The sequence below is a fragment of the Lepidochelys olivacea genome, assembly GCF_965140295.1.
Source record: "Lepidochelys olivacea isolate rLepOli2 genome assembly, chromosome: 3".
Lineage (NCBI taxonomy): Eukaryota > Metazoa > Chordata > Testudines > Cheloniidae > Lepidochelys > Lepidochelys olivacea.
This window is the reverse complement of record NC_140413.1, coordinates 149,636,895-149,658,981: the sequence shown is the minus strand read 5'-3', so window position 1 is coordinate 149,658,981 and position 22,087 is coordinate 149,636,895. Positions and strand designations below refer to the sequence as shown.

Below are 22,087 nucleotides of genomic sequence, written 5' to 3'. Positions count from 1 at the left end.
CAGTTGTTGTAGCTGTATTGGGCCCGGGATAGGAGCGAGACAAGGTGGGTGAGGTCACAGCTTTTAGGGGAACAACGTCTGGTGCTGAGAGAGACACGCTTGTCTCTTCCACCAACAGACCTTGTTCCACTAAAAGATATGACCTCACCCACCTTGTCTCTCAGGAATAAACAGTGACCGCCACACGGACACACACAGAGTATGCAGAAATGGCCCGCAGCCCAGCCTCTTCCTAGTCCAGGGCGCCAGCTGCTTCAGGGGAAATGGTGAATCCTGCTTTATGTTCCCTTAGCCAGCTCTGCAGGCCCCTGCTATTCCAGCCTGGGACCTCCCCCCCGCCCACAGTTCTGCCAACACCCCTCACCCCTGGCCTGCAGCCCTCTCAGTTATTCCTGCTTGAGGTCTCTGTGGGGTGGACAATCCAACACATGTTACCCAGACACTGATGGCACAGCAGGCTGGCTCCCTGGAGGTGCACTGCACCCAAGCATCCAGGATGGGGTGGGACGTTGACCCAGACATCTCAATGGAAACATGCATGGAGCCTGGCTTTCAATTCATGGGCTGTTGGCCCAGTGGGCTTATCCGGGTAGGAAGCTTGGTTTGGTTCCCAACCCCCCGAAGAAATGCTGCAGCGACTCAGCAGGCTCCCCAGGGCACTCGCTCAAGAGCTGCTGCGTTTCCCCTCCAGTGACTCCCGGAGGTGAGAAATGACTGCACCGGATGGCGGCTGGGCTGGGCTCCCAGCACAGGAGGGTGGTGCTACCCAGCCAGCCTGACTCGCCAGATGCTTCCCGGTCTCCCAAACCCAGAGCCCCTCTGCTGACTACAACATGGGCTCCTTCCAGGCCCGGAGCCACCGGAGCTGGAGCACAGCCCCCTGGCACTTTGAGGATTTTGCCAGGTGGGCTGTGCAGAGGAGCTGTACTTCCCCCTAGTGAGTGCCAGGCAGAAATACCACAGGAAATTATACCCAGGGCATAGGGCAGGCAGTGCTTCAGGGCAGGGACCTAGCTAACCACCCTTCTAATGCAACAGCAGGCCTGCAGCCTCACCCCATCTCACCCCCACACACAGAGGACAGCAGGGCACAAAACTGAAACCCAGTAGAGTTACTTCACCCCCAGAAATGCCATCTGTGGCCCTAGTCTCCACCAATAGAGCCCTCTACGGCAGCTGTGGCCAGGGCTTGGGGATTCCTTCCAGCCCAGCCCTGCCTTGGTCCACAGAGCTTCCTGGGGGAACAAGACTGCCCCCCAGTTTGGGGCCAGGGGAGAGAAGGCTAATGGTCCCTTAGGCCCCAGCTCCCTCCTGTTACTTCCACAGACAGCACTGCCCCTCTGTGTGTGCCCAAGAGGTGGTAGCTGTACTTTCCCACGCACCCTGGAAAGAGGGATCCCCTTACAACTCAGACTCCATTCAGCCTCTCCTTGACACAGCTGCATGTCTCATCCCTGCGGCAGCTGGGCCCACTCAGAACACTGCACCACTGGCCCAGTCTCCTGCCCCAAACCCTAGTTCAGCCTCCACTGCCATTCAGCAGAGATGGGTCGGGGGCGCTTTCTGACAGCACCCACTATGCTGAGGCACAAGGGGCAGGGAGGGAGCAGTGCCACCACCCTACTGTCCCAGGGCTAATTCCCATGTTCTATCCCCAGACACTGTTGGGGAGGGACAGACTCTTTGCTCTGCTCCAGTGCAGACGGGGGCTACTCCCCTACTCGACCCAGCAGCCCAGGCTGTGCACAGGGCCTGGCTGTAGATTCGTGCCCCTGCGAGAGATTTATGCCCCCAATCACACACGGCAGAGGCTGCGTTTGTACAGATCTCTATTTATTATCCAGGCTACGTGGTAAGCAGGGGCTGGGGAGGCAGCTCTGCCAGCCGAGCAGAAGTGGTTATTTCCACAGCCACATCCTGCAGAGATGCATAGGCAAGGGGTGGGGTGGAGGGCCAAGCGCTCGTGCTGCTGCCCACATTCCTGCCTCAGGGCAGGGGCTTTGGACAGAGCCCCGCCTAGGGCCACCCCACTGCAGTAGCAGCACAGGGGCCATGAAGTAAGGGGGCAAGAAAGGAACTCACCCCTGGGGGAGGGAATCACAGCCCTGTTCCTGTCGAGACACGCGGGGGGTGGTACAGGGGAGAGAAAACCCTAAACTTCTCTCTAGGGCAGATATAGGGTGTGCTGCCCCCTTAAACAGCAGCAGCGGGCAGAAGAGTGACATTCACCACAATCTTCTTGCACTCAGCAACCCTGGGTTGAAGAGCGAGGGCTTGTCTACACTTCCACTTTTGTCGGTGGAACGTACGTCATTCAGGGGTGTGAAGAAAAACCCACACACTCCTACACGACATACGTTACACCAGCAGAAGTGCCGGTGTGCACAGCGCTGTGTTGGCAGGACAGCTTCTCCTGCTGCCATAGCTACTGGCGCTCGCGGGGGTGGTTTTATTATGCGGACGGGAGAGCTCTCTCCTGTCGGCATAGAGCGGCCACACGAGAGATCTTACAGCGGTGCTGCTGGAAGCTCTCTAGTGTAGACATGATCTAAGGCTCAGACTAGCTGAAGAGACTCGCCCAAGGCCACACGAGTCAGTGACAGGTGGGCTAGGACCCAGAAGTCCTGACCCACGAGAGGGCTTTATACTTTGGTCATGGCCATGTTTAGAAGGTGCCCAGGCACAATGGTGATAAGCATGTAAGTGCTTAGAACAGCTCGGCTGCCAGGAGTCCTGACTCCCAGCTCCTTCCTCCAACCCCTAAATCAAACTCCACTCCCAGAGCCAGGAACAGGACCCAGGAGTCCTACTGCCTGGTTCTGAACCACTTAGTCTCTCCCCTCCTCTCAAGTGCCCCTTCTTGGTTTTAACCAGAGGCAACCCCCACGCTGGCTGCCGCCCAGCCCAGCCCCTAGCAAAGACACAGGTTGCGATTCCCAGTGCTGAGACCTGGGGGGATTCACTCACAAAGTCAAACTGGCACCAACGCCAGCGTGGGCCAGAGCAGCCCCCCAGGAAGTGACATAGATCCCACACCCTCCCCATTGGGGCCAGGTACTCTGCACCCTGCAGTCAAGTTCCATCCCTTACTGGCGCCTCGCTACATGCAGCTAGAGTTGCTGGTCTAAAGACCATGTGCAAATGACTCAACATGCAGCATACCCCATTATGCCCTCCCCCACCTCCTCCTATTGCAGAGTACAAGCCATACCCAGAGTCAGGAATGAGCTAGAGAGGCTTGGCTACTGGGTCTGTTACAAATTGAAACAGTGAACTTGTTATGGGTTGAGTTAAAACTTCTAACTGATGTGTGAATAAGTCCCTCAATTAAGTCCATCATAAGAGACAGCTAAGGGGTCACACCTGAAACAAAACCTAATAATCTGCCCAGAAACTAGCACCTAGTGGGCAGATGGTATGACTGGGTATGGTCAGCAGGTGTGCACGTGTGTGTATGGGGGAATAACACAAACTGTGTGGCAGACTCTGAATGAGAGAGACAGGCAGAAGGAAAAGCACGGTGGCTGACCCCGGAAGAAACCGGGGGAGAGGTTTTTGGGTTGGGGTGCAGGTGAAAAGATAAATCTTGGTGCTGTGAACCAAAGAAACTGGTTCCTGCTAGTCAATTCACTCTGCCTTCACAGACACAGGACTTCGTACATTCTTTGTAAATAAACAAAACTACATCAAAGAGATCAGCCTATCACCAATTTCTACTCCCAGCTGGAACACCCTCAGGGCCCCAAACTTTGACTAGCTGCTTGGGTTGAAAAGGGGCAACATGACGCTGGAGTGCGTCCTGCTGGGAGGTGGGGTGAGGGCCATGGGCTCAGTGTGGGATGGTGAGGGAGAGGGATAGAGAGGCAAGGAGCAGGGGTGATGACGGGACGTTGTGTGTCTGTAAATCCGAGGGGGAGGCACTATGGGGTGTCCCAGCCCATCGGGGTGTTTCAGCCGGCATGGGTCTGTCTCTGCTCCTAGCCACACATCGTCAGCAGCAACCACTGTGGGGAGAGGAAAGAGTGAACGGGCTGGTGGGGAAAGGGAGCCACAAACCGCTGCCCCACCAGACTGCAACAGAGGGGGGTCCAAAGCCTGGGCTTCCACCTGGACTGAGCCACCAGTAGGAGGACAGTGAATGAACACTGGGGCTAGGGTTGGAGGGGCAGGGGTTACAGTAATGATCCTCCCCCAGCCCACTAGCTTGGTCCACAACTCAGTCAGAGTTAAAGCCTTGGTTGTTCTGTTTCAGGGGATCAGATGGTCACCAGGGCTGGGCACATCCCTAGATACAGAGGATGGGGGTGGTGAGGAAACCAGGCTCTAGGCAGGATCTGTTCCTCTTGGGGATTTCACTGAGCTGGGAATGCTGCCCAGCAGCCAGCGCAGCTGCACAGAGCTGGCTGAGGGAGGATGTGGACAGGAGGGGTCTGCCATTCCCCTCCCCTCCATTTTTTGGGTGAGGACTTTCGTTCCCTCCCCTACCCCAGCAGTCCGGAGGGCTCCCCCTTCTCTAACCCAGATCCCCCTTACGCCCCAGGATCCAGCCAGCTTCCCCAGCTCCACCGGAGAGCTCCCTTTGCCCTCTGGCTGCCCAGGGCTGGCTCTCACCTCGGTCAGGTTCATCACTGCTGTGCCGGTGCCTTCGGCATCCATGCTGCGGAAGAATCCTGCAGGGGGCAGAAGGAGCGAGAGCTGCTCAGGGGGCAGCTGCCACAAGCTTCTCAGCCACGAATCCTCCCCTGAATGCCCAGCCCCTGGGTCAACAGCTGTGCAGTCACGTGGTATGGTGTGGGAGCCATTGATTAGGGGCAATTTCACTATGTCACAGCTGCACCTCAATACTGACAGCCAGCCCATACTTGATACCAGCCCAGCCCAGCTCTGCAAGCTAAGCAGGGTCAGGCTGAATCAGGAATTGGATGGGAGACCTCCCTGAAAACCCAGGGTGCACTTTGTGACAAAGTGGGAATATTTTTATGAGTCTTGTTTATGCCTCAGTTTCCTCTTTATGCTGCACTGTAAGCCAGTGGGTGCAAAAAGGACTCTCAGAGCAGGCTAAGAGCAGGTCTACACTTAAAATGCTGCATTGGCATAGCTGTAGTGCTTAAGTGACGGGGATTAGTTCCCAGGTCAATGGAGCATCTGAGAAGACAATGGCAAATCCACTCACTGGGACATTGACATCTATCAGCCAACCACCCAGAGGGAGGGAGGAAGTATGTTCCCCCCGCCCCCCCAGAGCAGGACTGGAGAGATGGGAGGATAAGAGTTGGCTGCTGGAAGGAGTCAGAGCTCTCACCTGGACAGAGCTTGAACAAAGGGGTTCACTCCAGCTTGGCTGGGCTAACCAGAATGGACTATGCTTTAACCCTCAGCTCTCTAGGCTACCCCCAGGACTTCCTCTGCTGTGCTCCTGTGGACTAATAAACTGTTTTGACCATGCTGTCTGTGTGTCAATGCAAATGCTTGGTGGGGTGCACTCAACCCTGACAAGTGTACAAGTCTGTGCCAGGAGTCTATCACTGCTGGACTTGCTGATCAGAGATCACTGGATGAAGCAGGAGTGCTGAAGACCCAGAGGTCCAGTCTAAGGAGGCAGTGAGGCCCCATGGCTTCCCCAGGGAGGAAGAGTGAGACCCCTGGGGGGCCGGGCACGCTGAAGGGGCTCCTCCTAGAGACTGTTCCAAAGTTGGTGGTGTAGCACCAGTCCTGCAGATCCGTGACAGCAAGTCAGTCCTAATGCCTAGTAGCATCCTCAGCGGGGCTCTGCTGTTGGGGGTGATGTCAGTGACTCACTAGGGGGCGCTCTGACTCCATCAGCCCCACTAGGGGAAATGCTTTCTTTCAGATGAAGCTTAAAATCAAGGTTTTCCTCCAGGCTCCAGTGTGAACAGGGGTGTTAACCCACCCACAGCCCAGGCAATGCCACTTGGCTTCCCTGATCTACCAGTTTCGGTTGCAGGCAGGATTTCCTCTGCACCTCCTGCCTGGCGGGTGCTGGGTGCAGCTGCGCCCTACAGATGGCACTTACTGAACATGGCCTCCAGCTTGACCAGGCAGCAGACGAAGTTATCGAAGTCCACGCCCAGATCTGCATCGGCATAGCGTGCTACCACAACCTGGTGCAGCTTGTTATTCAGCTTGAAGCCTGGAGGGCGGAGATGGGAGAAGCCGTTAGTCCCCAGGGGAGCGAGGGATGGGCTATAAAAAGAGGGCGCCATACCCTTTGGGTTTCAGCAACAGCTGGGAGTTGGAAACAGAATCCAGCCCATCCTGGAATAAGAGGCCGATGGGCTGGGGGACACTAACCCTCTGTTTACAGCTCTCTCCCCCAATCTGTAGCCAGGACACTTAGTCCACTTGATCCCCTGGATTCCCTTCTGCCAGGAAGCCAGCCCCACAATGGAGTGGCTGGAGGTTGGGCCAGCCCTGCCTGGATCCCAGACTCATCTGGTCTCAAGGCACTCAGACTAGCACTGCTGTGACCACACGATTACGGACAGTACCCCCAGTGCAGAGCAGTCAGCAGACTCTGGGTACAGGAAGCCAGAACAGATCTCAGGTGTGACCCTAATGCCATGACTGGCGGACTCTGAGCTGATGGCACCAGGTGGGTATCGGGCTTGATCTAGCTGCAAGGGACTTTCACCCAGGGTCCAAAATCAACATATCCGCCTACCCCTACCCAGGAACCTTCCCCCATCCCCTCCTGATTTACCAGCTGATTCCAGAGCCATGCGCATCTCATAGGAGCTCATGGTGCCTGACGAGTCCAGGTCATGGTTGCGGAAGATTGTCTGCAATGACACAATGGGGAAGTGAAGACCAGGCTGGCACTTCCTTCCCCCCACCCCATACCCCAGCATGGAGGAGTGTGTCTCGCTCCAGCGCTCCAAAAGTCACCTCCTTACCAGCCAGCTTCGGATCTTGTTCCACAGGATCTGGAATTCCACAAGGCCAAGGCGGGCGCTGCCATCTTTCTGGGAAGCAGAGTCAAGGAGAAAGTGACCAGCCAAGGGTCTGTAACCCTGAGTGCAGGGAGGGGCAGGAAGAGGTTGGGAAGGGCAGAGGCCCTGGCCACTTGTGTTCATTCAAGATCCCAGGAAACTTTTGGCAAGAACAGGGCTTTTAGCCAGGCCAAATTCTAACCTGCTCAGTTCCATTTGGCTCCTCTCCCTCCCCTGCTGCATGAACTGGGCACAGGATCCCCTCATGCTGCTATGCTGTGCAGCAGTTAAACAGCTGTTGTGCCCCACCCCAGAGGTGGCTGTGTTTCTGTGACACTGTGTACACGCAATTTGTGAAGCGCTCTGGGATCAGAGTGGCTTTAAGAGCTGGGCTGGCATGTGCTCCCATCCATCTTGGGGTGCAGTGGATGTGGGGCTGTGGTGGTGTTTAATTCTTGCTCCCCAGTGACCATGACTCCCTGGCACTGCCCTAGTGACTCTCAGTGTGAGCCGGGAGCACAGACCAGTGGCTGTCGATTCCCACCTCCAACCCCAGCAGTCAGACAGAACAAGGGGGAGGGGGGAATGCTCTGCTCCACTGAAGGTGTCTGGGTGAGAACCTGGTATACCCTCACTCAGCACCCCTTGGGGACAGGGATCTCCCTGAAGTCTGCCCCTAGCCCAGAGATGGAGCAGGTCACTGCTGGGCAGCAAATGGTCCCAAGCCTGGTGTGTGAGATGTACTAATAGAGGGAACTGAGCGGTGGGACGCTTCCTCTCGCAAAGGGGGAGGCAGAAGAGAAACTAAGGGTGTGGCCAGGCTCTGGGCTGAAGCAGGCATAGCTCCCTGGGCAGCGGGCATGGAGAGGAAGTGAAAGCTTGTTCCAGAAAGCCTGCTGCTCCAGGCTGCACCCTGGCCAACGGGGGTCAGAGGCATTGGAGCAGGGGCCCACGGTGCTGCTGCAGCCGGGATCTAACTTCCCCCCAAGAAATGAGCATGGGCGAGGGGTACAGAGTAGACATCTGGGGAGCCATGCTGGGCTGGGCCTCTATTGAAACTACCAAACCCACCCGCCACCCCCACCTCGGGAAAAGGGGTCTCTGCCAGAAGGGTGGGTCCCCATAGGAGAGGCTCCCCCTCCCCCCAGCACGCAGCAGGATACATCCATCAGGTTGATCATGTTGCGGCAGGACTCCATACTGAACCCGTCCGTCTTCAGGTCTTTGTCTGGGGGTGGGGGAAGGAGACACTGTTATTGGGAAAATGAGTCACAGAGCAGGGGAGCGAGTGAGCGAGAGCGTCCCGGATGGGGGAAGAGACCGGGGGCAGCACTTACGTCTGGTGACGACTCTGTTCAGAATAGTCTTGAGCTCGAAGACGCTGATTTCCATGTCCTGGTGGGAGGGCAGAGGATTAGCGGTGACCCATTCACTACACTCAGCTGGGCACCTGCCCCAGACTCTCTCACAAGACACCAGGGTGGTGGGTTTCCCTGGTGCCAGGCGTGGTTCAGGCCCCTGGGCCCCTCTCTGACCCTGTCACATCACCCCCAAGCAGGGATTTTCTCCCTCCCCCCAAGTGCTGCGTGATGGCCCGTGTCTGCTCTATGCTGTCAGTGAAGGAGACCTGCTGGTTTGCAGCACCTCACTGCTGGCCAAGGAAACCAGGTTATAGGTCAGAGCCAGTCTTGAGGCCAGGACCCCCGCCCCAGCTCCACTGAGGCAGCAGGAGGTACGAAGTGGGAGCAGAAAAAGACTTAGGAGCATTGGTAAGCAGGACTTCCCTACCCACAGCCTGTGGGGCCTCCATGGGAAGCTGCAGTGGGTATGGGGGCAGGCTCTTGCCCTCTAATAAAGTGGGGCATAAACGCTCAGGCCCAGTCCTTATGGAGCTGGATTGTGCCCGACACCCAGAGGGGAGGAGGGACTGAGCCACTGAGTGATGGGTCCCCCAGCTGGGTACAGAGCGTCCCAGCCTTGCTGCAGTGAGGTTCGCGCCTCTTACACCCCTGAGATTGATGTCCACACCCCTGCTGCGGAGCCTGGGGGCTGTTCAGGGCAGGGAGCGTCTCAGCCGTGCGCGCTCGGCGCCCAGCACCACAGGGCCTGATCCTGACGAGGATAGACAACAACGGCCAGCCCCCCATTTCTGATTCACAGAACGCTCCCAGCCTGCTGCTGGCGCAAAGGGCACCGGAGGAGGGTGGGGGGTGGGGGCATGAACAGAGCCCAAAGCGGCAGCACCCACCTCTCCTGCAAGCTGCTGGAACATGTTCCTGAAAGAGCTGTCCACGTCGTCCTCCGAGATCTCCTCCTGGGGCGACGCAAACCAGGGGCAGGTTATTAAACAAGCTCTGGAGTTTCCCCTCCCACTAAAGCTGAGCTGCCATCGCACCTAGGCTCCTACTGAAAAGGACCAGCAGGGGGAGCTCTCTGCACCCCTCCTCCAGCTGCCCTTCAGCTCCCCACCCATTCTCTACTGTCACCTGCCCTCCTCCCTCAATCGCGCCCCCTTCTCTGCCCCTCAGCCCAGTTGGTCCTCTGGCCGAGGGGCCATTTCAAACTAGCACTGGGCACATGAATGCAGCCAGCCCCCAGCTGGAACTCTTTCCCCCCATGCCCCACTGTGCTGCCCTGCACCCGCACAGGCTCAGCAGGCTGAGCAGGGGTAGTGTCACTAGCTTGGGTTTGGTGGCCTCTTACCTCGTCCGGCAGATCCGCGGTGATCTCCTCATCTAGCTCCCTGGGGACACAAAGGGAGACACAGTGACGGAGGGGGCAGCATGCCAGCTGGGAGGGGAGCGGAGTCCTGATAGGCGTGGAGAGCTGTGGGGGCGGTGAGCATGGCGTACCCCCTAGCATGGCTAGATCAGACGGGCCAGGAGGGTTGGGGAGAGAAACCCTAGTTCTGAGACCCCTGGAGAGAAGGGCCCAAGGAACATGACCTGGGGACCCTGTCCTACCCCTGATCTGGGGGGAAACAGACACCCAGGGGATACAAAGCACTGAGACACCTGGCAACACAGACATGGAGTGATGGGCAGGGAAGGGTCAGGCCTCTCCCCTGCAGCTGTGTAGGGCTCCGATCCCAATGCCCAAACCTGGGCGGGGACTGCCTTCCCCCACCCCTATGTCAGTATGTTCTGGAGAAGCCTCCCACTCAGCCAGATCTGCCAAGGGACCACCCAAGCCATGCCAGGCATGAGCTGGGCTATCGTGTCCCCACAGCCTGAGCTGAGACCCGGCCGCTTATCTCACATATGGACTCACTCTGTGTCTGACTGCTTTTCAGTGAAGACGCGCAGGACAAAGTCGGACTCCTTGTGCGGCTCGAAGGTGGAGGGCACGATGAGGTACTCGCCCGGGGGCAGCCGGATCTTGTTGCTAACCTCCCGGAGGTTGATGAAGGTCTCTGAGCGTGCCCGGGACTGGTTCCGCAGGAAGAACTCCTTCTTCAGGTGCACGTTCTGGCAGCCCCGGGCCTGGGGACCAGACACACCCATGGGTAACAGCCCAGCCACGGGCAGGGAGGACTTGCCCGGGGCACAAGGCACCAGACACATTAGATTATCAGCACAGCTGCGGACTCGTGGCTCTCGGGTGGAGGGTACCCATCAAACCTACCCACCCCGGACAGACCATCTCCAGGAAGGTGTTAGACTAGCCCGGCCCAGCTAATCCAGTGTCTCGTCTCTCACCACTGACCAATGCAGCAGCTTCTGGAGGCAAGGAGATAACCCCTGCTCCATGTGCGCACGCACTCACTGCAGTGAGCAATTACTCCAGGGCAGGGGACTCCTGAGCCTGAGAAGGAGCCAGAATTTACCAAAGAGCCACAGTAATACATCAGCAATCCCCCAGCAGCTCCCCCGACCTGCTCCCAGCATCTCCCACCCACCAGCAGCCCTGCCAATCAGCGCCTCCCCCTCCCTCCCTGCACCTCCCGATCAGCTGTTTTGTGGCCTGCAGGAGGCTCTGGGAGGGGAGAGGGAGGAGTGAGGACACGGCAGGCTCAGGGGTGGAGTGGGGGCAGGGCCTGTGGCAGAGCCAGGGGCTGAGCCGTGAGCGCCCCCCGGCACACTGGCAAGTTGGCGCCTGCAGCTCCAGCCCCGGAGTCGGTGCCTTTACCAGGAGCCGCGTATTCACTTCTGAAGAGCCGCATGCGGCTCCGGAGCTGCTCCAGGCGGTGGGGATCTTCCTGCTCAAACCTGAGCGTGCCGAGCCCCTGTGATGCTAGCCAGGCCGAGCATCAGCCAGCTCCTCCTGGTATTCCCTTGCTAAGCACACGTTGGCATGCTTTCTACTGCCAGCCTAGGGAAGGCTTGGCCAGGGGTCGCCCTAGCAGGCTGATGGAACTGATGAAAGGCTGAGGTGGGAAATTCCCAGGGCTGATGGACCTCAGGAGTCCAGGCTCTGAATTAACCCCTTCCTGCCAGCCCTAGCACTCCTCTTCTCTCACACTCCAGCGGTGGGGTTTGGCAGCTCAGGACATACCTCCTCTGGGACCTGTGGAAAGGAGGAGAGAGAGATCAGGACCTGTTTGTGGGGAGCGGAGCCCCTGCCTGCTGCCTCTTGCGCTCAGTGCTGAATGGGGGGCGAGTGAGGAAAGTCACCCCACTAACAGGGCTTGTGGGATCCCTTCACTGGCTCTCTCTGGAGCTCAGCAGTGCTGCCCACATGTGGGTTGGGATGGGGCACTCCCCACCCCTAGGGAGTACCGAGCAACACCCAGGGGCTTACCTCGTAGACCGCAAAGCCGATGGTGTGCATGTCGCCCCCCACCTTCCGCTCCTTCCGCCGGTGCTTCTGCATCAAGGCCACCAGGAAACTGCAGGCCACCTCATCGTCCTCGGGGTCATCGTCCTCCTCCAGGAGCTTGATCTTGAACTGGGGGTTAATCCAGAACGTGGCTGCAGGAAAGAGGAGGCGGGATAATGCATTGGGTGAGCAGGCCCCACAGCCTCCTCCCCCATTGCACCCACTTCTCCACAGCGAATGCTACACAAGGGGTAGGCTCCTACATCCCCCACAGTGTCTCTGATCACCAGCCACTCCCTCCTTATCACAGGGCTCAGATTCGCTGGGCTACACAGTTTGTTCCTTGCCCAGGGGCTGCCCCCTGCCAGAGCAGAGACAGGCCCCACAACCCCAACCCCATGGCAGACCCACTCCCAGAGCATCACTGTGCTCCCTGCTCACACACATGAAAACTGGAGTCTTAGGGTATGTCTACCCTGCAATGTAAGCCCAGGGTTAGTAGAACTTGAGTTTGTGAACCTAGGGCTTGAGCGTCTACACTCATTTGTAACCCCAAACTGTTGAACCCTGGGCCCCAACCTGGGTCTCCATTAGGTGGGCACAAGTCCAGCTATCTATACCCCAGACTTCCTAGTGCCCTTCCAAAAACGTGGCTGCTTTAGCCCTTTGTTTGTGGTGCATTGTGGGAAAACCTGACTGCCCACCAAACCTGGCTGTCCAGAGGACAATGGAATTTGGCCCGTGGGATACTTTTGGCAGACTCCCAGTGCAGCATCTACACTGCAGAGCAACAGAGCTTGAACCCTGGGTCCTGGATTGACTCAGGCTTGGATCCCCCACCCCTCTGGGGTCTTGGGTTTGAGCCCTAGGTTTGTGTGATTTGTGTGTGGACGGAAAGGGGATTAGGCCTGAGTCTGAATTCAAACCCTAGGCTTACACTGCAGTGTAGACATACCCTTAAGGAACAGGCTGGTGGTGGGTGGTACCTGCGTGGTTCCTGCAGCCCCCTGCTGTGCTGCCTCGGCGCCAGGAACCCTCGAACAGGGTCGTGTGCCACTTGCTCAGGCCGTCCTTGTCCAGGGCATCAGGGGTCAGATTACAGATCTCTAACCTGGAGAACTCCCTCATGAAATCCTTGAAAGCCATCCTGAACATGGGGGAGGGGAGGCAGACAAAAGACTGAGACTCCACCCAGTTCAGGTCTCTCCACCAGGGGGTTTCTTCAGCGGTGCTGGGGGGGCTCCCAGTTTCCCATCCACGGGGCCCTCGCTTTCTTGGCTCTAACCCCCTTCCTGTGCCCCACTACTCAGGAGCTCTCTGACAGGGAAGAGTTACAGGGGCCACACTCAGGCGGTCCCATCCAGCCCACCCCCCATTACTGTCTGAGCCAGCAATGCTTGGGGCCAGCAAAGGTTATTCCCTCACATTCCTGTCCCAGCCCTATTTGCTATCACCACCCCAACAAGGCTGAGTGCAGAGGGGGGCTCCTCTGGGTTCATTGACAGCAGCCTGGAATAAGTGTCCCTCCTGCTGGCCCAAGCCCCACGCAGCCCAGCTGGGGTCCTTCGTATCATCAGCCTGGCTGCGTCCCGCCCTGAGCATAGGGTCCCTTAGCAGAGCTGCGCGCCGTGAAGCCCTCTGCCAATCCTCCAGCTCTACTTCCATCTTCGGGGCAACAAACCCCACCGGACTCCCTTGCCCTAACTCTGGGCCAAGAAGCAGGTGCTCTCAATGGCACGCTGGGGAGGGGGAAAGGCACAGCAGGACCACCACGGCAACAGCCTGCAACTGGGACAGGGGCGACAGGCCGTGGCGTGTGGACGTGCTACAACAGGCCCTGCTCGCACGCCTGGAGGGCTGGCTAGTTCCATAGCGTCTGGCTGGGTGGAAGGGCCGCAGAGGAGCAGAGTTATTAACTGGGGAGATGAAGACACTTTCCTAAGCTCCTGATTCGGTAGGAATTCAGCCCATTAGGACAAAGCATGTGATTCCCCGAGGATCAGAACCTTGTGGCCCCACCCCCTGTCTGGAACAGGTGCAGGCTGCCCTGCCTGCTGGAGAGTGGCACCATCTGTCTCTGCAGATACTCACCAGAACTCACCATCCTCCATTTTCAGCTGCAGCTCCTCCCTCTGGGTGGGGTCCACGTTGTCCCACTCAGAAGAGCTGGGATGGCAGGAGAGAGGCGGTTAGATAGGGGACACTAATACTGAACTGTGCCACCCCCCCCGACACGCCCCAGTGCCAGACACTTCAGAGCCCACCCTGGAGCTGCACCTTTATCTGCCGCAGGCGCATCACGCGTTGCAAGCTCTCTCTTAGCAGTGCCATGCAAACAGCACCTGGACTGCACACTACAAGACCATACAATACCAGCATGGCACCCGTTTCTCACCCACCCGTCGCACCAGGCTCCGGTCCACTCCACCTGACCCCAGGGATTTCTGATGCGAATGAGCTGTTCCTGGCGACCCCGGTACTCCACCTGGCAAAATTCAGAGGTCAAAGGTTAAACTGATGCCACTGGCTGAGCCATGTAATTTCTCTTGGTCCCAGGCAGCCACTCACCTCAGTGAAGCCTGTGACAGAGTAGGCATGCCCCTTCACCAGCTTCTTGAAGGTCACTGCTTCCATATCAAAGGCACTTGTGATCTGAGGGGAGAGGACAAGGAATTGGTGCATCTCCCCCTGTCCAGAGCCAGCACCTCCTCCTCTAGCTAAGGAGACACGGACACATGCTGCCTTCCCACAGAGAACCCCCATCCCAAGCTGCTCCAGCCCCGGGGAGGGGCAGGGCACCATCAACCAGAGGATCAGGGCTGGTGATGTGGGCCAATCTATTCAACTCCCCGCGACAGCCACCCACCCAGCCCCTGCTCCCTCTCACTGCAGCAGTTGCAACAAGGGCTCTGCTGGAGGGATAGCTGCAATGTGACACATTAGGAGGGGTTGAGAGGGCAGGGGGAGATGAATGAATACTGCCCACTTTGTGGATGCCTATAAAAAAAACACACCTAGAGCAGAGGTTGGGGGAGGAGGAAAGAATCCCTCTACTTCACAGTACATCCCCTGGGACCCTTCAGGCTGGGGGCTAATGCTGAAGCCCCCACTCTCTGGCTCCTCTCCTCAGAGGTTTGGATTGACCTGCCCCCGCAGTTGTTTAGGGGATTTTGGTTTTATGGCCCCCACATACCCGCTTGGAAATGGCAGATCAGTGCGTGCCGATTCAAAATTTCACCACAAGGGGGCATATGCCTGCTCCAAAACCCTCCAATGGGGCAGAGGGGCATGAATGATCTCTCTGCACCCACGAGCCTCCCCTGCCAGCAAGACTGGTCCCATCCAGATCCCCTGCCTGAGGTACCTACAGAGACTGTGAACCAGCTTTGTTCCCCAGCCCTTGCTTCTGGGGCTCAACAGGGGGCCATGCTGTCCTCAGGTGGGGGTGATCTGGGTGGGGCACCCCTGAAGCTACGGCCAGCCCTGCTGAGATGGTGGGAAGATACCAGCTGGGAGCTACCCGCTCTATCAAGGGCCTTGTGACACAGCTAAGGAGGATTTTACACCTACCCCCTTGGCAGCTGGGCATGGAGGGGGACGCAGGGAGCAATCTGGCCTCAGAGCCTGAGGTGGAAGGAGAAGGGGCCCCAAGCTCCCCACAACCCCTTAAGGAAGGGCAGGAAAGAGGAGCACCCCTTACGTCGATGGAGCAGCCAAGCAGGGATCCTCTATCGAGCGCCTTGTGGATGATCCTGGATAGGTTGCGGGGTGGCCGCTTGAGATCGTACATTTCTGACACGCCGCCAGTGAAGTCCTCAAAGCCCTCCGTGGTGCTACCCCCTGACAGGGCCTCATAGGAGCCGTTCAGTCTGCACACCAGACAGAGCCAGAGGATGAGCGGGAGGCCAGGGCAGACAGCAGTGGGACTCAGCAGCTGCTCCCCAGATCAGAGGAGCAAGCCCACTGGAGGAGACACCCCCAGGACAAGATCCCCAGAGATGTGCTCTCCGCTCAGTCCCTCGCCCTCTCGGACCCCACTGGCCCCAGGCCCAGCAGGGTGACACTCACTTGGCATAGGCCTTCTCCAGCAGGGCACTCCAGAACTCGGAGCACTCTGCCGAGTGCACAAACACCAGCTCCCCGTCCTTGGTTGGTAACCGGTCGTCAACCACCACGTCCACCCACTCGCCGAACTGCCAGATCTGGGGAGGAAGGAGAGTCTGGGGTGAGTGGGACAGGACCAGACTCCCGTGGACAGGGACAGCTGCAGAGCTTGGGGAAGAGAGGGGCCATGATAGGGCCCAGGAGTTACTCAGTGTAGATGGTCCTAGGCCAGGGCCATGGGGGAGGCTTGGATTCCACTCCGAGGCCTGGACCTACCTCGAGGGGCTCTGCAGCACCTGTTGTGGGGTGGGGAACTGCCCTGCCCTGGGCCTTACCTGGAAGTGGAAGATTCCAGCATAGTCCTCCTGGAAGCTCTGTCCATGGGGCACCACACGGTGCAGGAGATCCTCGTTGAGGGTGAGGGAACCAATGGCAGCCAACAGCCAGCAGTCACCTGGAGAGCAGGGAGCTGGGATCAGCCACCAGACCTGCCCCCAGCCTCTCCCTTCCTACAGCTTCCCTGCTGAGTCACTGAGACCAGAGATTGTAACCCTCCCCACTTCTACCTCACCCCCCTCCCGCCCTGGGCAGCGCCACATGGGATCCTCCAGCCTGCTGCCCATTATGATACAAGCGCCAGTTGCATCCCCTGGACCCACAGAACCCACTGAAGGAGTTAACAGGGGAGTGTGTGAGGGGAGTTACAGCAACTTCCTCCCAGGGATGCTCCACCCCCACAACACCCCTGATTAGCCATGTGGAGGCAAAAGGATGTGCCCCCCCCCCGCACCCGCCATCCTCCCATGTGCTCTGCAGGAAGGGACCAAGGGCCTGGTGAGGTAGCACTGACCGAGGGGGATGGAAACACAGCCCCCACACAGCCCCCATGCACATGCTGCCCCAAGATCCAAGCCAGGCATTGGGCACTGTGTCCAGGGGTTCACACTCCTCCCCAGAGCATCCGGGAATAATGGGGGAGGGCAGGAACTGCTGGGAGGCCAGCCAGCTTGTGCCTCACCCCCAGCTGCTCCTGTCAGTCAGAAGGGAACAAGCCAGGCTGCTCTGCTGCAGGCGGGAACCAGGCCGTGAGTGACAAGCAGCTGAGGGCGGAGACAACTGGGCGCCAGGGGAGACAGATAGGGTTACCACCTCCAAAATGCCAAAAAACTGGCATCCCCTCCCGCATGAGGCAAGCCCAACCCCCAACCACAAGGCAACTCTGCAGCTCCCCCTCCCCCAACTGCCACTTAAAGCATCTATGTCTAGTATATAATATCCATGTAAAAAAGAAAAAACCTGGCGGATTAAATTATTTTTCTGGCAACTGGCAAATCCAACAGGGAAATGGCACAAGCTGGGAGGGGCGGGGGAGCAGCAGAGAGTGGGCACAGGCTGGCAGGGGTGGGGATTCATAGATATTAAGGTCCAAAGGGACTATTATGATCATCTAGTCTGACCTCCTGCACAACGCAGACCAAAGAATTTCACCCACCCAGTCCTGCAAAAAACCTCTCACCTATGTCCAAGCTACCGAAGCCCTCAAATCGTGGTTTAAAGACTTCAAGGAGCAGAGAATCCTCCAGCAAGTGACCTGTGCCCCATGCTACAGAGGAAGGCGAAAAACCTCCAGGGCCTCTTCCAATCTGCCCTGGAGGAAAATTCCTTCCCAACCCCAAATATGGCAATCAGCTGAACCCTGAGCACATGGGCAAGATCACCAGCCAGATACCCAGGAAAGAATTTTCTGCAGTAACTCAGATCCCACCCCATCTAACATCCCATCACAGGCCATTGGGCCTATTTACCATGAATATTTAAAGATCAATTAATGGGATGCAAAGGGAGTGCCCAGGAGGCAGAACAGGGAAGCTCCCAGCAGGAGAAGAACCAGCCCTGGACTAGGGGACCCTGGACTGGACTTGGTGGCGGGGGGCATGCCCTGGACCGGACTCAGGAGCAGGGCCTGGTTTTGATATCCCTTTGGGAATTGTAAATATAGCCACGGCACTGGCACCAACTCACACACCATCACCACAGCAACCCTCAAGCCACTGGCTGCCCGCCCCTTGTGACTCAGCTCCCTAGCAACTTCCTGCCCGGGCGTGGCCAGGCCCAGAACACCCGCCACCCGCTCCACTCACGAATCCCAGCCGGGTGGAGGCAGCAGTGCCTGCCATGGGGACACCACAGAGTGGCCCAACCTCACCCCCGCTGGGCCAATGCCCCGCAATCCTGGCTACCAACTCCCCCTGCTTGTCCAGTCCTGTGGCCCCACCCCCAGCTCCACCAATGCCCCTCATTCCTGACCCACAGCCCTCCCCATCTTACCATTCCAGTCTTGGCCCATTCACCCAGCTCTGCCTATGCCTCTTGATCCTGGCCTGCAGCCTCCCACCTCTGCTCTGGCCATGGCTCTTTCCTGGACAGACTCTCATGTACTAACTGCAATTTTGGGCCCAGTTTTGGCTGCTGTAAGGGAGTTGGGGATCCTGCTACTCTCTTTCTAGAGACTGTACCCAGCCGGGCTCTGTGGCTCCCCATGCAGGTCATGCTGCTGTGCCATGGCAGCTTCGACATTCCCAGAGCCCCCAAGGGGTGCAACAAACTAGACACAGTAATCACTTCCCCAGACATTGAAAGGCAGCCATCTCGGGGGTGGAACATAGCAGCTGTTTAACACACATCAGCACACAGTATTTTAGGAGACCCTGCTCTCGAGATCCACGTGTTCAGACCGTATCTAAATCCTGCCACTTCTTCCTACGCAGCATTTAAAAAAATCTGGCTACACTATCAAAACCATCATCATCTCCCATCATCACTGCTCCTTGACAAATGCTTGGAAGTGTCCAAGTTCACAAGAAGAAAAGGAGGACTTGTGGCACCTTAGAGACTAACCAATTTATTAGAGCATAAGCTTTCGTGAGCTACAGCTCACTTTCACAAGGGTGTTGTAGGTCTGGAGTGTATTTATAGGAGTGTTGTATGGAAGACACAGGAGGTAACTGTCCTGCCCTGCTCGGGTACCGGTGAGTTTCAAGCTGGAGTACTGCATCCAATTCTGAGTGCCACACTTTAGGGAAGATGTGGACAAACTGGAGAGAGGCCAGAGGAGAGCAACAAACATAAGAAGTTTAGCAAATATGATCTATGAGGAAAGGTAAAAAAAAACCAAACAAAAACGGGGGAGGGAGGGTTTAATCCTGAGAAAAGAAGATTGAGGGGGGACCTGATAACAGTCTTCAAATATGTGAAGGGCTGTTGTAAAGAGGACAGTGACCAATTGTTCTCCGTGTTTTCTCAGGGTAGAACAAGAAGTAATTGGCTTAATCTGCAGCCAGGGAGATTTGGGTTAGCCATCAGGAAAGCTTTGGAATTGTAAGGATATCTCAGCGCTGGAATAGATTACCTCGGGAGGCTGTGGAATCACTGGAGGTTTTTAAAAACAGGTTAGATTAACACCTCTCAGGGACAGTCTAGGTTTCCTTGGTCCTGCTTCAGTACGGGGGGGGGGGGGGGGGACTAGATGAACTCTCAGGGTCCCTTCCAGCCCTACATGTCTATGATTCCATACCATCTTGCTCCAATTGAGCCTATTCAAAATGCTGCTGCTAAGATCACCTTGCCGGCTAAGATCACTCTGTGTCACCTTCCTCTTTGGGTCCCTCCACTGCCCCGCCCCCTTCTCCAAGGCATCAAACACAAGCTACTGTTTTTTAATCACAGCTCAGCCCCACTTACCTAATAACTCGAATATATTATCCAGACATCTACCTCTGCCAGCCTTTGCTGACCACTGGTCACCTTTGTGCTTTTTCCCTCGCTTGCCTGGAAGGCACTCCCTGTGAAAATCAGCAGAGCCACTGCATGGTCCTTCCAATTCACCTCCACCATGCTGCCCACAAAACACTATGCAAGCGAGCAGCCACCACCACCCATCACAGTCAGAGCACTGTTACTTTGACCTGTACCACGTTCGTTTACTGTTGTCTCTCATCACCTGCCAAGGTTGAACGCTCTTTGGAGCAGGAACTGGCTTATTACGGACATGTAGGCATAGTGCCTGGCACAGTGGAGCCTGGATTCCTGGCTGGGATGTCCACGGACTACTGTAACCAACAGTCAGTCACACACAGTAGTGGCGAAGGGGTTGCGAGCCCTTGCCCTTTGCATAGTGCTAAACGGGAGGGAAGTCCTTCTTAGATCCTGGCAAGATGGGAGGGAGATCCCAGAATGGAACCAGAGCTGCAGGGCTGGGTGGGATTATGGGGGAAGAACAGAAGTAATAGCAGAGTTGATTCAGCAGGGGCACTGGGGTCAATCCCCCAACTCCTGGAGAGAATGCTGGAAATCGACCCTTACAAAACCCTGGCCCCTGCCACCAGGATCCTGTCTTTGCACTTGAGAGGGCCCCACAATTTCAATCCATTCAAACACTCCTCACACAAACACCTCCTCCCCACTCTGTACCAAACCCCAGGTGCCGCTGTGCAGGGATTGGAGGGACAGTACTTACCCAAAGCCCCCTGGCAGATGTCTGTCCTCGTGGCGCCTCCAACAATAAACTGAGGGTCCCCCACGATTTCCTGCAGAGGGGCAGAGACACTCAAATACTGGTGCCAGATCTCAGCAGGATCCGCTTTCTGATCTCTACACAGCAGGTATCAATCAGCTGGGCTCTGGTTCAGGGAGCAGGGGTGACCACGAGTGGCAGTGTCTGACAGCACCCTTAGGAGAGAGGGGTGCCAACTGCCACCAGCAGTGGGTAAGGGCCTTGACTGTAACCACTCCAAAGGGATCAGTGGGAAAACATTTTGAGACCTGCTGCTGCAGAGCCACAGGCCCCAAACCTCGTTAGTGGCAATGGTATGAGGGCTTACATTGAGGGGCCCCAGTCACTCAAGGCAATGGGCTTACACACCTGCACAGGTCCGATTCCATCCAGAAAGGGCAGGGGTGAGACAGAGACCAACCCCCACATTTCAACGCCCGGATCTAACCGAGGGAAAAGGAACTCACTACAGAAGGCAACCGGTTCGGGGGGGGTGCAACAGACAGAACTCCCTTGGCACCCGTGGCTCTGGGCACCTGTGGGGAAGGAGAGTGTCTGAAGGAGATGAGGCCTGGGGCAGGCAGAGGGGTTTGGAGTGCTTGGCAGATTGTGGACCGGGGTTCAGGGCAGGCAAAGTGATCCAGTGTGTAAGGGACAGGGCGACAGCCTGGGTCACCTTGGCAGAGCAGCTCTCACAGTCCAGGGCCTCCTGGCTGAGTGGATCCAGATGGATGTTGTAGGCCCCACAGAGGAGAGAGCCAGGCACTTACCGATGGGCGCTTCCAGCGTACCCCCTGGGTCTTGCCAGAGTTTGGCCCCAGCTCCTTGAAGCCAAGGGCGGAGGGGACAGCTGGGAACTGGGGGTCCTCGAAGAGACTGCCGCGCTCCAGGCACTCCTGCTTCAGGGTGTCGTAGTCCTGGTTCAGGTACTTGACAGCATTGCTGTGCTCACCCACCCCCTCCGCTCGCAACCGGTCTCTCTGCAGCCGGGAGGCAATTCCCCCGAAGGGCATCATGGTGCAGCTGGCCAGGCACAGGCAGCGCTAGCTTCAGCACCTCCCCCTGTGATGAAAAAAGCACTAGGAGATGAGACATGGCACAGCAGTGTGTGTGGGGCAGTGGGAGGTGGGGAAGAGGAGATTCAGGGATGGCTGGGGACAGGACTCCCCCATGGGAACAGAGTTTGCAAGAGGAATCTGGGCTAGGCAGAGAAGAGACAGGTTGGGAGTGAGGGTCATGGGCAGAGCTGTGTGTGGGGAACCCAGGGATGGGATAGGAGGGGGGCTGCAGGTCAGGGGTGAGGGGCATCGGCAGAGCTGGGTGTGGGGAGCCCAGGGCTGGGATAGCGGGGGGGTGGAGGGGACTGCAGGTCAGGGGTGAGGGACACTGGCAGCTGTGTGTGGGGAGCCCAGGGCTGGTCTGGTTTGAGGTGCAATAGCGGAGCCTTTTGGAGAAGCTTGCACAGCTGTATGCTGGACTCTGACTAGTACTTCCAGCTACTACTTTAACAGGATGGAAAGTTTGTCTCAAATAAATTGGTTAGTCTCTAAGGTGCCAAAAGTACTCCTCATCTTCCTTTTGACAGACTGTTGTGAGGGAGCCCAGAAACCAAAGTGACCGAGCGTGGCAGGCCAGTTGGCAGTGCAGAAAGGACCCCTGGGGTGGCCTCCCACAGTCAGGGCCCATTCCCACACCCCAATCCATAGCACAGACACTGTCGCTT

General features: G+C 57.4%; 1 protein-coding gene across 2 annotated transcripts in view; it reads right to left on the bottom strand.

Annotated features, from left to right (window-relative positions):
• Positions 1-1,816: 1,816 nt before the first annotated feature.
• The window catches only part of CAPN11 (calpain 11), a 29,891-nt gene continuing 9,620 nt past the window's right edge, over positions 1,817-22,087 (bottom strand). For both annotated transcript variants that reach the window (XM_084623277.1, XM_084623278.1), the window contains exons 2-22: positions 21,135-21,426; positions 20,329-20,398; positions 16,148-16,266; positions 15,777-15,910; positions 15,409-15,577; positions 14,277-14,360; positions 14,108-14,193; positions 13,800-13,874; positions 12,695-12,855; positions 11,691-11,860; positions 11,445-11,456; positions 10,221-10,432; positions 9,654-9,693; positions 9,199-9,264; positions 8,288-8,345; positions 8,114-8,178; positions 6,915-6,983; positions 6,722-6,800; positions 6,035-6,151; positions 4,612-4,670; positions 1,817-4,004 (exon numbers count right to left, since the gene is read on the bottom strand). In XM_084623277.1, the coding sequence (XP_084479403.1) occupies positions 3,978-4,004; positions 4,612-4,670; positions 6,035-6,151; positions 6,722-6,800; positions 6,915-6,983; positions 8,114-8,178; positions 8,288-8,345; positions 9,199-9,264; positions 9,654-9,693; positions 10,221-10,432; positions 11,445-11,456; positions 11,691-11,860; positions 12,695-12,855; positions 13,800-13,874; positions 14,108-14,193; positions 14,277-14,360; positions 15,409-15,577; positions 15,777-15,910; positions 16,148-16,266; positions 20,329-20,398; positions 21,135-21,380 (2,118 nt within the window). In that variant the 5' untranslated portion in view covers positions 21,381-21,426 and the 3' untranslated portion in view covers positions 1,817-3,977. The remainder of the gene's footprint in view (positions 4,005-4,611; positions 4,671-6,034; positions 6,152-6,721; positions 6,801-6,914; positions 6,984-8,113; positions 8,179-8,287; positions 8,346-9,198; positions 9,265-9,653; positions 9,694-10,220; positions 10,433-11,444; positions 11,457-11,690; positions 11,861-12,694; positions 12,856-13,799; positions 13,875-14,107; positions 14,194-14,276; positions 14,361-15,408; positions 15,578-15,776; positions 15,911-16,147; positions 16,267-20,328; positions 20,399-21,134; positions 21,427-22,087) is intronic.